This window comes from Chiloscyllium plagiosum, unplaced genomic scaffold (assembly GCF_037043375.1).
Source record: "Chiloscyllium plagiosum isolate Xiang-an unplaced genomic scaffold, Cpla_swu_hap1 HiC_scaffold_14, whole genome shotgun sequence".
Classification (NCBI taxonomy): Eukaryota; Metazoa; Chordata; class Chondrichthyes; order Orectolobiformes; family Hemiscylliidae; genus Chiloscyllium; species Chiloscyllium plagiosum.
Window position 1 is genome coordinate 38,593,231 of NW_028270152.1, and position 13,344 is coordinate 38,606,574.

At 42.2% G+C, this 13,344-nt stretch overlaps 1 protein-coding gene across 5 annotated transcripts in view; it reads right to left on the minus strand.

The window, feature by feature from the left end:
- The window catches only part of arhgef3 (Rho guanine nucleotide exchange factor 3), a 334,927-nt gene that overhangs the window by 176,606 nt on the left and 144,977 nt on the right, over nt 1–13,344 (minus strand). The window contains exon 1 of one of the 5 annotated variants that reach the window (XM_043708108.2): nt 4,293–4,423. The exons of 3 other annotated variants lie outside the window; for them this stretch is intronic. In XM_043708108.2, coding sequence (XP_043564043.1) covers nt 4,293–4,322 — 30 coding nt within the window. In that variant the 5' untranslated portion in view covers nt 4,323–4,423. Of the gene's footprint in view, nt 1–4,292; nt 4,424–13,344 lie in introns of those variants that run through there. One more of the 5 variants, XM_043708109.2, reaches the window with a different exon arrangement.

Sequence of the window (13,344 nt, forward strand, 5' to 3'; positions counted from 1 at the left end):
CAGGGGGACTTGGATAAACTGCAGAATTGGGCTGAGAGGTGGCAAATGGAGTTCAATGCAAATAAATGTGAGGTGATTCACTTTGGGAAGAATAACAGGAAGGCAGAATACTGGGTCAATGGAAAGATTAGGGTTAAGGGTTAGGGTTAGAGTTAGGATATGTGGATATGCAGAGGGATCTTGGAGTCCATGTACATAGATCCCTGAAAGTTGCCATCCAGATTGATAGTGCTATTAAGACGGCATACTGTGTATTAGGTTTTAGAGGATTGAGTTCTGAGCCGTAATGTCATGTTGCAACTATACAAAACACTAGTGCGGCCACACTTGGAATATTTTGTACAATCCTGGTCGCCCCAATACAGGAAGGATTTGGAAGCATTGGAAAAGGTGTAGAGGAGATTTACCAGGATGTTGCCTGGTCTGGACAGAAGGTCTTATGAGAAAAGGCTGAGAGACTTGGGTCTGTCCTCAATGAAACGAGGAAGGACAAGAGGGGATTTGATAAAGACATACAAGATGATTAGAGGATTAGATAGGGTAGACAGTGAAAGTCTTTTTCCTAGGATGATGACGTGGCTTGTACGAGGGGGCATAGCTACAGATTGAGGGGTAATAGATTTAAGACAGATGTCAGAGGCAGGTTCTTTACTCAGGAAGTGGTAGGGGCGTGGAATGCACTGCCTGCCAATGTAATTAACTCAGCAACATTAGTGAGATTTAAACAATACTTGGATAAGCACATGGATGATAGGTTACTACAGTTAGCTCAGTGGTTAGCACTGTTGCCTCACAGCACCAGGGTCCCAGGTTCAATTCCAGCCTTGGGCGACTGTGTGGACTTTGCACATTCTCCCCGTGTCTGCATGGGTTTCTGCCAGGTGCTCCGGTTTCCTCCCACAGTCCAAAGATGTGCAGATCAGGTGAATTGTTCGTGCTAAATTGCCCATAGTGCTAGGTGCATTAGTCAGAGGGAAATGGGTCTGGGTGGGTTCCTCTTCGGAGGGTCAGTGAGGACTGATTGAGACACTGTAGGAAATCTAATCTAATGATGATGGGATAATGTCGGGGATGGACTTAGATTAGTTCACAGGTCAGCGCAACATCGAGGGCTGATGGGCCTGTTCTGTGTTGTATTGTTCTACGTTCTTTACGTAGGTAGATCATAGATAGATGTAAAAACAACAGTTACTGCAATGGGTGATTTTAACTTCCCCAATATTAACTGGGACTCCATTAGTTCCAGGAGCGTAGACGGGGCAGAATTTGTTGGATGCATCCGGGAGGATTTTGTGAAACAATATGTAGCTAGTCCAACAAGGGAAGAGGCCATACTAGACCTTGTATTGGGGAGTTTGGCTGGCCATGTGTTTGAGGTTTCACTGGGGGAGCGTTTTGGGAACAGTGATCATAATTCCATAAGTTCTAAGATGGTTATGGATAAGGACAAGATTGATCTGCTATGTTGGGCGAAAGTGAATTATACCAGTATTATGCAGGAATTGGAGAAAATAGATTGGGGCAGCCATTTGGGGGTAGATCCACGTCTCACATGTGGGAGTCTTTTACAGGCCGGTTGATCAGAGTTCAGGACCAGCATGTTACTGTGGGGAAGAAGGATAAGGGTGGCAAGATTTGGGAACCTTGGATGATGAGAGATATTGAAAGATTAGTCAAATAAAAAAAGGGAAGCATATGTAAGGTTTAGGAAACTGAAATCAGACAAGGCCCTTGAGGAATATAATGGAAAGGTAACTATTTTAACAAGGAGTTAGAAGGGCTAAAAGAGACCATGAAATGTGCTTGGCACATTAGAAGCAAAGAGGGTAGCTAGGGAAAGGGCAGATCCAACTTAAGATCCAAGGAGGGAATTTAAGTATGGAACCAGAGAAAGTGGGTAATCCATTATGAGTATTTTGCATTGGTAATCACTGAGGGAAGGACATGGATAATGGTAAGATTATGGAGGAGTATGTGGATATTCTTGGGTGTGTCGATGTTAAGAAGTGGGAGATGTTGGGTGTCTTGAAAAATATTAAGGTAGTTAAGTCCCCAAGGTCTGATGGGTTCTATGAGAAAGTGAGGACTGCAGATGCTGGAGATCAGAGCTGAAAATGTGTTGCTGGAAAAGCACAGCAAGTCAGGCAGCATCCAAGGAGCAGGAGAATCGACGTTTCGGGCATGAGCCCTTCTTCAGGAATGAGGAAAATGTGCCAAGCAGGCTAGGATAAAAGGTAGGGAGGAGGGACTTGGGGGAGGGGCGATGGAAATGCGATAGGTGGAAGGAGGTTAAGGTGAGGATGATAAGGTGAGGATGATAGGCCGGAGTGGGGGTGGGGGCAGAGAGGTCAAGAAGAAGATTGCAGGTTAGGAAGGTGATGCTGAGTTCGAGGGTTGGGACTGAGACAAGGTGGGGTGAGGGGAAATGAGGAAACTGGAGAAACTGGAACCCTCAAACCACAAGGGATGAACTCAGATTTCTCCAGTTTCCTCATTTCCCCTCACCCCACCTTGTCTCAGTCCCAACCCTCGAACTCAGCACCACCTTCCTAACCTGCAATCTTCTTCCTGACCTCTCCACCCCCACCCCCACTCCGGCCTATCACCCTCACCTTATCACCCTCACCTTAGCCTCCTTCCACCTATCGCATTTCCAATGCCCTTCCCCCAAGTCCCCCCTCCCTACCTTTTATCCTAGCCTGCTTGGCACACTTTCCTCATTCCTGAAGAAGGGCTCATGCCCGAAACGTCGATTCTCCTGCTCCTTGGATGCTGCCTGACCTGCTGCGCTTTTCCAGCAACACATTTTCAGCTCTGATGGGTTCTATACCTGGATACCAAGGGAGGCAAGGCAGGACATTTCTGGAGCCTTGACAGAGAGCTTTGTATCCTCTTTAGTAATAGAGAAGGTCTTAGAAGACTGGATATTAGCCATAATTGTTCCTTTGTTTAAGAAGGGCAACAAGGATAATCCAGGAAATTATAGACAGGTGAACCTCACGCCAGTGGAAGGGAAATTACTGGAGAATATTTTTAGGGACAGGATTTACTCGCATTTGTAAAGGAATAGACTTGTTAAGGACACTCAGCAAGGCTTTGTGCAGGGCAAGTGATGTTTCACAAATTTGATTGGGTTTTATGAGGAAATGATGAAGATGATTGATCAAGATAGGGCAGCGTATGCTGTTTATATGAAATTTACTAAAGTAAAGGTCCCTCATGGTACAAAATCGGCATGGTCATTGAAGATAGAGGGTAGTTGTGTAAGCTGCCTAGCTCATGGCAAAAGATGAAAGAAACTCAACTGAACCCATGAAAATGTGCACAGTTCCTTTGGTCTTTTAGGCCCATTTTTTTCTGACTATTTTGTGCTGTAAGTTGACTTCACACCAGACTGAAGTCATTGGTACTGTGCAGTTTTAGGATCTATTCAGATCCTTGCCACTTCAGCATGATTAAGGCATCTAACAACAAATGGAGGTCCTAATACTGATTGTAACACCAGTTATTATTATGATCCCAATTAGTCTTAATCAACACTCTTCTGATTTTCCACATACTCACTGCCGTCGGGTGTTACAGAGCAATATTGTTTGTGATAAAGAAGATTAATTATGCATATTAATACTGTCTAGATATGGCTTTCAGCTCACGGAAAGATATAGAATTGGACAGGCTTGACAGAGTGTAATGGAACTATTGCTTGTAAAAGAAGACCTGCTAGAAACTATCATCTGACCACAAACATTCAGTTGTAAGATATGCAGATACTGAAAGCTAAGTCTTCTCAAAGTTAAACCACAGAAGGTACTGCAAAAAAAATGTGTTCCTGTTTTCAACCAACCAATATATACCTCTGCTTTTTGTACTATTGAAGCAGTAGCTTATTTTAAAGTATCTAAATATTTTGTTCATTTGTTACAGTTATTTGCCAAATCATGTTCATTATTAAAGTTGTATATGGTGTAGTTTGACAGCATTACCCAGCCTGCAGAACACTTCACCAAGAAAATACAAGTAGCCGGATGCACAAATCTTGTCTGTGCTTCTAACATTAATATGCACTGCAGCTTTAGAAAGTCATAGAGCTGGTGAATATATAATTTAATTTATCAAAGCCGCCAGCATCATATTAAGTAGAGGTTTACTATGAAATATATCAGATCTTTTTAAAAATTCAAGACGTAATGCAACTTGTCTTTCATCATTCTATTTGCAAACTCAATTTCTTAACTGATGACATTTGCAGTTCCCCAATGGAAATGTAAGCAAAATCATTCTGCACTACTCACCTGATGCACAAAGAAGCAACACCACACCATGAGGCACTTATAAGTGTTTTCAACAGCAAAAGAAACCTGAAAATTCTCTAATACTTTGAAGTGATGTTTGGAGCTTACTCTCAGCCAAAATTACCCCCAGCTTTCCCTTAGCTGCACTCCTCCCAAGACAGCCGGAACAACAGGAAGTGAGACAGAAGCCTTTCACATCTATGGTTATCTGTATCTATACAGAGTGCAGATGGACTGCAGAAGCCAGTAATGCAATTTTAGTGGTCTGCCAGGTGCACTTTAATTGCGTAAATGCTATTGCTGTCGAGAATATATTGAATATCCTTCCTTAAAATTGCTGTATCCTTTGTATTGTTGGGCTGGACAGGCCTGTATGAAACGTAGCTAGCTTGAAATCCCCCAAGTCCTGATTCCTGACACTCGAGAGGAAGTTGAAGCAGGAGCAAGTTTAATTTGTGTTGGGATTGTTTAAACACGGGTCTTATTCTTTCAAAAGTATAATAGCCATGCAATAAGCATTTATCCTACTTATTTTTTTCTCGATAAACAACATTTCTACGTTGCCAAGGAACTAAATAGATTTACTTTCTAAGATTTATAGAATGATTTCTGGACTGCATATCTGTTCCTGCAGTCAGTGCATCATTTCCTCTGAAGGCAGAGGGTCCTATATTACTTGGAGTTAAATTGCTTTTGGAAGGTCATACATTTGAAACCCTCATGCTCAGCAATTAACAAGTGAGTTGATCTGAGTTGGTGATGTTGAATGTTTATATATCCTTCTCCAGTTCAGTGGATTCTTCATAATGGTACAACATCGAATATAAAACGTGTTCTTATAGTTCCAATTTTTGCTCAGACTGCAGCATTTTCAGGAACATACTCAAACGTGCATTGTTTGTAAGTATTTGAATATAGTACTTTGCATGCTTAATTTAAAAAAAATCTGTACACTAAAAACCTACTGGAATTGGATTTTCTTACAAATTATATATTTCAATTCCATATCTGAACCTGAAGATGTCTTCAAAGCCCAAATGAACCAATTATGTTGTAAACCTTTTAGAACAAAAGAAGGTTAATCTAAATCTTTAGTCAGGATATCCATATCCCACCAAGAGAAGGAATTGAGTTAGATAGGACCTGAAAATCCTGTTTTGGATGGTATCCTATTGCTGGCTGTTTTCAGCATGTTAGGTCAGAATTAGAATATCCTTCAATGTCATGTATACTCAAGGACAAAATGACAGGAGTACAGAGACAATGTTGCCCCACATGGCACCATCTTAGATACAAAGTACCTAGGTACAAATCTTAGATAGAAAATAGAGAAATAAAGGTAATTAGGAAAAAACGTTACATTACCTTACAGTTATTCATAGTGTAAGCTGGAAAAATGAGAAACAAAGTTAAAGAGATAAGCATTACAGTTTTTCCAAAAAGGGCCTGAAGTAGATCAATGCGTGGGGCTTCCACACATGGTCTGATCGGTCTCGCAAGCTGCTGACCACTCGCACTGTTCTCCAATCCAACAACTGCCCATCTCTGCTCAGGCCTCCGGCCCACTAAATGTAACCGTTCCACTCGAGCCTCTAGCCCGCTGGCTGTCCCTTCGCCACTCAGGCCTCCAACATGCCAGCCCGTCCCCACTCGGGCCTCCAACCAGTGGCCGTCTCCACTCGGGCCTCCAACCGCTGGTCGTCCCCCCTCGGGCCTCCAACCGCTAGTCGTCCCCCCTCGGGACTCCAACCGCTGGTCGTCCCCCCTCGGGCCTCGAACCGCTGGCCGTCCCCACTCGGGCCTCCAACCGCTGGCCGTCCCCACTCGGGCCTCCAACCGCTGGCCGTCCCCACTCGGGCCTCCAACCGCTGCCCGTCCCCACTCGGGCCTCCAACCGCTGGCCGTCCCCCCTCGGGCCTCCAACTGCTGGCCGTCCCCCCTCAGGCCTCCAACCGCTGGCCGTCCCCCTCGGGCCTCCAACCGCTGGCCGTCCCCATTCGGGCCTCCAACCGCTGGCCGTCCCCCTCGGGCCTCCAACCAGTGGCCGTCTCCCCTCAGGCCTCCAACCGCTGGCCGTCCCCATTCGGGCCTCCAACCGCTGGCCGTCACCACTCGAGCCTCCAACCACTGGCCGTCCCCCTTCGGGCCTCCAACAAGTGGCTGTCCCTACTCGGGCCTCCAACCGCTGGCCATCCCTGCTCTGCTCGGGCCTCCAGCCTGCTAGCCGTCCATCCTCCGACCTGCAGCCAGCTGGCCATCCCCACGCCATTCCGGCCTCCAGCCCACTGGCCATCCTCACTCTGCTTTGGCCTCCAGCCCATTCTGTTTTATAGGAAAACATCAAAAATGGGAAAAAAGTGGAAAAAAGAGAAGAAAACTCAAAATAAATGAAGTGGAGAAGCTCTGGTTGACACCGCCGCCAACTTGATCTAAGAAAGATCAGCATTATTGCCTGCCCTCCACGCACCAGGTTGCTCATTAAAGTCCACTGAGAATGGCCAATTGGAATTTTTCAATCAGCCTTCAGTTTCCTGAACCAGCTGGAGACCCTTTAGATGCCCAGAAACATGGAACTGGTGACATGTCAAAGGCTTAACATTGCAGGCAGCCTAGGGCCACCCATATGGGGGAATCTGCCTCCATGTCAATTAGATTAGATTACCTACAGTGTGGAAGCAGGCCCTTCAGCCCAATAAGTCCACACCGACCCTCTGAACAGTATCCCACGCAGACTCATTTCCCTACATTTACCTCTGACTAATGCACCTAAGACTGTGGCAATTTAGCATGGCCAATCCACCTAACCTGCACATCTTTGGACTGTGGGAGGAAATCAGAGCATCCGGAGGAAACCCATGCAGACACGGGGAGAATGTGCAAACTCCACACAGACAGTCGCTCGCGGCTGGAATCGAACCCGAGTCCCTGCCTCTGTGAGGCTGCAGTACTAACCACTGGGCATCTTTGTGAAAATCTCACAGAGTGGCTGATTCCTGCATCTTCAGGGTCAGGTTCACAATGTGGAAACTGTTCCCCTTCCATTTTCCATCCTGGGAGGGAAAAATCCAGCCCTTCAGTTCAGAAAATAGCTTGCCTGAAATGTCTAAGGACAAATGATAGTTCAAAAATGTTTCTAACAGTTTTCTTAAAGTTATACAGCTGGATAACTAATAAGTCAGTCTTGGAACCAAGACTAAGATATTCTGGGATCAATCCCAAATGTACCAAGCCACATGATACTTAATCAAACCTTCACCTAAATATGTCAGTCATTAATGATAAGACATGCTGGAGCAGACAGCTTCAACATTTACCCTCCAATTACTTCCATCAACTAATATTCCCAGATATTTCATCGCAAAGCCTCTTACTTCCAACTGATCTTTCCCCATTCTCTAGCCCCTAGTCACTCAAAAAAATCCATTCACATAGCAAAATCCCTTCCTACATTAAGTGGAAAAAAAATCATTACCTAACTAGATGATTCATATGTATCAGATAGACAGACTTTGTTTTCCCCATCGCCGATAGTGTTATTACTAATAACAGAAATGAAAAAAATGAAAGTGTTAATTTTTTAATGCCTCACTGATTTTCGTTAGGATTGCTCACTGAAATTGATCAATATTGAGATCTTGAGATTAACATTGAATCCCAGCAGACGAGAGGCCAATGGTGGAGAGTTGACAGGCTTAGTTCATGTGCCTTTCCTACATCCTCTTTTATACTGAGTATTCTTCGCCAGCGTTTATTGTGAATGTTACTACCCGATGGGGTAATGAATGCTCACAAACAGGAACACAGTGTTACAGTGCAACATCACTATCCAGTGATGGAGCAGCAGAGTAATGTACTTTGTGTAACTCTGTCAAGCGTATGCATAATTTTGCTGCAACCTGTTTGTACTTTTTTTTCTTCAGTAACGTGACGGCGCTCAAACTAATAGTGCAATAAAGTGGATCCAAAACAGCCAAACCATTCACTGACTCAACTTCGGTCATTGTTTTTAAAAATGAATTATTGTGAAATGAAGGTGTAGCAGTCTGCGCACGTGCTAGCTTGAAAGTCATTGTGCACAGAATGCAATGACATCAGTAGCACTTGCATAGATAAAACCTGAAGCCTATCCCAGTCAACTAACATCATGCGCCCCATCTGCACAAGCAGCACAGCCATTTTCACTGGTCGTTTTGGCGTTTGGAGTAACAACTCTGTTAGAGAACAGATTACTCAATTGTGGCTTGGGGTTTGGAGCTACACTGAGGGAGAACACAATACTTCATAATATTTCATGTAAAAAACACACAGCAAAACTCATTCTGCAAATCTTAATCTAATCCAGTCAACCCTTAATTCAGTCAGGAGACATAATTAAGTCCCAATATTTGTTCCTTTACCTTTTCAAATGCTCTCTGACCTCCCATGTATTTCCATCTGTTTTTTACTTCAGTTTTATCGCTTGCCTTCCAATCTCTTTTGTCGTAGTCAAGGGTTCCTTTTGCTATGTCCATTGTTATTCCCAATATCCTGGTTTATTTACAGGGAGTGGACCTTTACTTTATGGCAATAGGTTTGGAACTGCACCAATCCCATTGTCCCTGAATTTCCTTCCATTATCTTGCATAGTGTAAAGCTCCTGGGAAATGCTTATTCAGTACTAGAAAGCTATTGTGAAACTTTACCGTGATAAATATTTGCACCATACTTAATTTACAAATTCACATTGGTTTGAATTGGAAGGCATGATTTACAAAAGATGTAACTCTGCCCATATATTCCAAAAGAGCAGTTCAACATGCTTCAACTGGTCTGACCCTTCAATGATTGACAACATATTATAAAATAAGATATATTACAATTTGACGGTAGAATCATGGCTGTCATTTCTCACTTTGTAAGCAAGAAACCAGAAAAGATAGAATTATTCAACAAAATCTTATTGAGTTAATCCTTTATAAGCTCTGACCTAAAGGAGAATAAAATTTTGTGCATACATGTTCTAGTCTTTGACTGTGTAGGTCAATCATTTTATAAAATTAGTCTTATCATCAGGTCTTCTCTGACCAGGGAGATTTTTGGCTTGTGATCATCTTTCTGTGTCTCTCTATCCTGTGCCAGTCTTTAAATTTGCCACTAATCTCCTTCAACTTTTAACCCGTCCAGCATTGATAATCTCTGCCTTCCTTCTCTTCCTTGAAATCTTTCACCATAACACCTCTTATAAGTCAGTTTCCTCTTAAGGCATGCCTTACCCAGACACTGTCTGTTCCTGATCATGTTCAGCAAATGTTTTTTTCTCATTACCTTCCACATCACTTCAGCACAACAATGCCTCTACTTCCTGAGGAGGCTAAAGAAATTCAGTAGGCCTATAAAGACTTTCACCATTTTTTATAGATGCACCATAGAAAGCACTCTATCCAGACACATCATGGATTGATATGGCAACCACTGTACCCAGGACGTAAAAACTACAGAGAGTTGTGAACACAGCCCAGTGCACCATGCAAACCTTCCATCCATTGACTCTATCTATACTCCTTGCTGCCTTGGGAAGACAGTCAACATAATCAAAGAACCCACCCAGCTCAGTTATGATGTCTTCCAACCTCTTCTGTCAGGCTGAAAATACAAAACAGGCTCAAGAACAGTGTCTTCCCCACTGTTATTAATGAACCTCTCAAATTTTAAATTTCTCTGCAGCCACAACATTGTCTTCCTTGCTCTGTTCTATTACCATTATGCATCTTTGTATGGTATGATCTGCCTGTACTGCACATAAAACAAAATGTTTCATTGTCCTTTGATACATGTAATAATAATAAATCAAATCAAATCACTTCATTCATCCCCAAATCCACATTTCAAATCTAATTAGCAAATTGTTCTTTTTATATAAAATCCAAGTGTCACATCAGACAAAACACTTCAAATCACAAGTCAAGCTCTTCACATGTACTTTGTTCATCCCCTGTCCCCAACTCATACCACACTCCTAATTGTAACACCAGATTCTGTGTCTGCAAATATTTCTTTGATCATTGCTTTTACATAATGATGCAGACACTTGTTGAAACCCTCTTCCAAATACAATGGCTCCAACTACTCAGTGACTACTCTTACTGTGGCTATGATTTGGAGATGCCGATGTTGGACTGGGTTGAACAAAGTTAAAAATTTTGTACCTGATGAAGGAGCAGTGCTCCGAAAGCTAGTGCTTCCAATTAAACCTGTTGGACTATAACCTGGTGTTGTGTGATTTTTAACTTACTGTGGCTGTTTGCGCCATGTATAGATACTTTATGAGTCATCTATTTCCCCAGTTTTTCCAACATCTTTCAGCACTGTCAAATGTCTAAGCTAACCAATCCAATCAATTGCCTTTTTAAAAATCAAGTTAGTTAGACCACTTTTGGAATACTGTGTGCAATTCTGGTCTCCCTGCTACAGGAAGAATGTTGTGAAACTTGAAAGGGTTCAGAGAAGGATGTTGCCAGATGTGAGATATTATGTTTTAGGTTATCTTTACTAACTCACTCACCAGCTCACTACATTCATTAATACTGGGTTCCTGTTCATTCATTCATAACCCTTTACTGACCAGTTATATATTGTAGCACTGTTTCATTCACTCATTCAGAAAACCGTGGTTTTGTAGTATAGTTTACTATCATAAGATAGACCAAATTAAAACAACCCTTTCTGATTAAAACAATCCTTTCAACCATTACTGCTTTTTCACATCTTCAATTCTTGTCAGCCTTTGCTACAAGCAGTGTTTAGGCCTAGCTACCTCTGAACAAATGTCAATATCATAAACAATACCATCCCTATCAAGTCTCCATGAAATATTATAATATTAATCAGCCCTTACCAACCATCCCCTGGACCTGAAAAGATTACAGAACACAAAACAGTTTCCCCAATTAGCATGTACTTGTTAAAACACCTTTTAACTGGGCCATTATCCCTTTAAGGAATGATTTGGAGGCGCTGGTGTTGGACTGGGGTGCACAAAGTTAAAAATCACACAACACCAGGTTATCGTCCAAGTCTTATTTGGAAGCATTTCATCACAACCACCTGATATAGGAGCAGCGCTTTGAAAGCTAGTGCTTCCAAAGAAACCTGTTGGACTATAACCTGGTGTTGTATGATTTTTAACCCTTTAATTAACTCTCAAAACAGCGATTTAGCAAAATTGCATGCACGAATGAATGAATGAAAGTGACGCTGGCAAATAGTAAACAAATCTACAACCCAGCTGCGGTAAACACTTCAATATCCTTTATTCTTTTGTTAGGTGCAGGTACAATTTCTAACTTATTTAGAGCATATAGGCCTAGTTTGTTTTACTAACATTTACTAATTTAAAAGACAAAAGGACTAACACCCTTTAATTATGCAAGCAGACCGGACAGACACTCTTAATTCCATCACAGGGTTGGAAGGTTTGAGCTTGTAGGGAGAGGCTGAATAGGCTGGGGCTATGTTCCCTGGAGTGTCAGAGGCTAAGAGGTAAGCTTATATAGGTTTATAAAATCATGAGGGGCACGGATAGGCTGAATAGACAAGGTCTTTTCCCTGTGGTGGGGGTGTCCAGAACTAGAGGACATAGGTTTAAGGTGAGAAGGGAAAGATTTTAAAGGGACCTAAGGGGCAACTTTTTCACGCGGAGGGTGATGCATGTATAGAATGAGCTGCCAGAGGATGTGATGGAGGCTGGTACAATTACAGCGTTTAAAAGGTATCTGGATGGGTATATAAATAGGAAGGGTTTACAGGGTTTTGGTCCAAACACTGGCAAATCAGACTAGATTTATTCAGGACATCGTGTTGGCATGGATGAATTGGACCAAAGGGTTGATTTCTGTGCTTGTGCAACATGACTCAAAAACAAAAATGATTGTCCAAATACTAGGATGTGATACTTATGAATCTCAAAGCTGCCTGTTTCTCTTTCCCACTTCATTGGTAAATGAGTAATCAGACTAATTGTACAATTGCAAAAGCAAAAAGACTGCAGATGCTAGAAATTGAAACTGCTTCTGACCAAAGGATACAGGCCTGAAACATTGAGCTAGTATTACATTTTGTTGGCGGTCACATTTCATATGGGGTTAGTCTGCATTAGGTTTAGTAAGTTTTCTCACCACATCTTCCCAAACTCACCTCATTAGTTACCAAGCCCATCCCAATAAACCCCCATCCAATTCAACTCATGTTACTACTCTTTTCCTTGAGCAACTTGCCACTGCTGGTACATCAGTCTGATAAAATCCCCGATTAAGATTTACAAAACAAAACTTCTAATCTCAAAACCAGACAGCTTTCGGTTATCTTCTGTATTCCTGTCTTCCTTTCTTCTTCTTGGGTATTCTGCTTCACAGGTTACTGATCAATAAAGGTACCTTTAAGAGAGGTATTTTTTGGGCAGTCTTTACATGCTGGTGGATTGGCAGTTCTCCTCTCAACTGTTCAACTGTCTCAACCCCAAAGCATTGGATTGTGTCATTGGCTTTTAAGATTGTCAATATACTAAATTCAAACTTGATTTGAATTTTTTTGGGGGGAGTATAATTGAAACTGATTGCCTAATTCAAATCTGTTTTTGTCTCCAGTCAACCAGCTACACAAACTGCTACATTGTATCTTTTTGAGAACACTTGGTGCTGTCAGGTAGTTCTGCCACATTTTAACTTTCTTAAAGGCAGAGTACACCAACATCTTCATTACACCTTTACTCCATTATAAGGTCAGAAGTGGGATGCTGAGCACCCCTGATTCTGAAATAGTGTACACCTGGAAAATATCCAGGCTTGGATGGAAAAGTATGAAATAATCACACCATACAAGTACCAGAAAATTACTGTATCTAACATGATTGAATATCAAAGACAATGAATAGATTCTATGGTATTACTATCACTGAATCTCCTGCTATATACAGAGAAGCCTCAATTATCCGGCATTTGATTATCCCAATATTGGATTATCTGACAAGATCGTAAGGTCCCGATACTCAGCTAAACTATGTTATCCAGCATTCGAA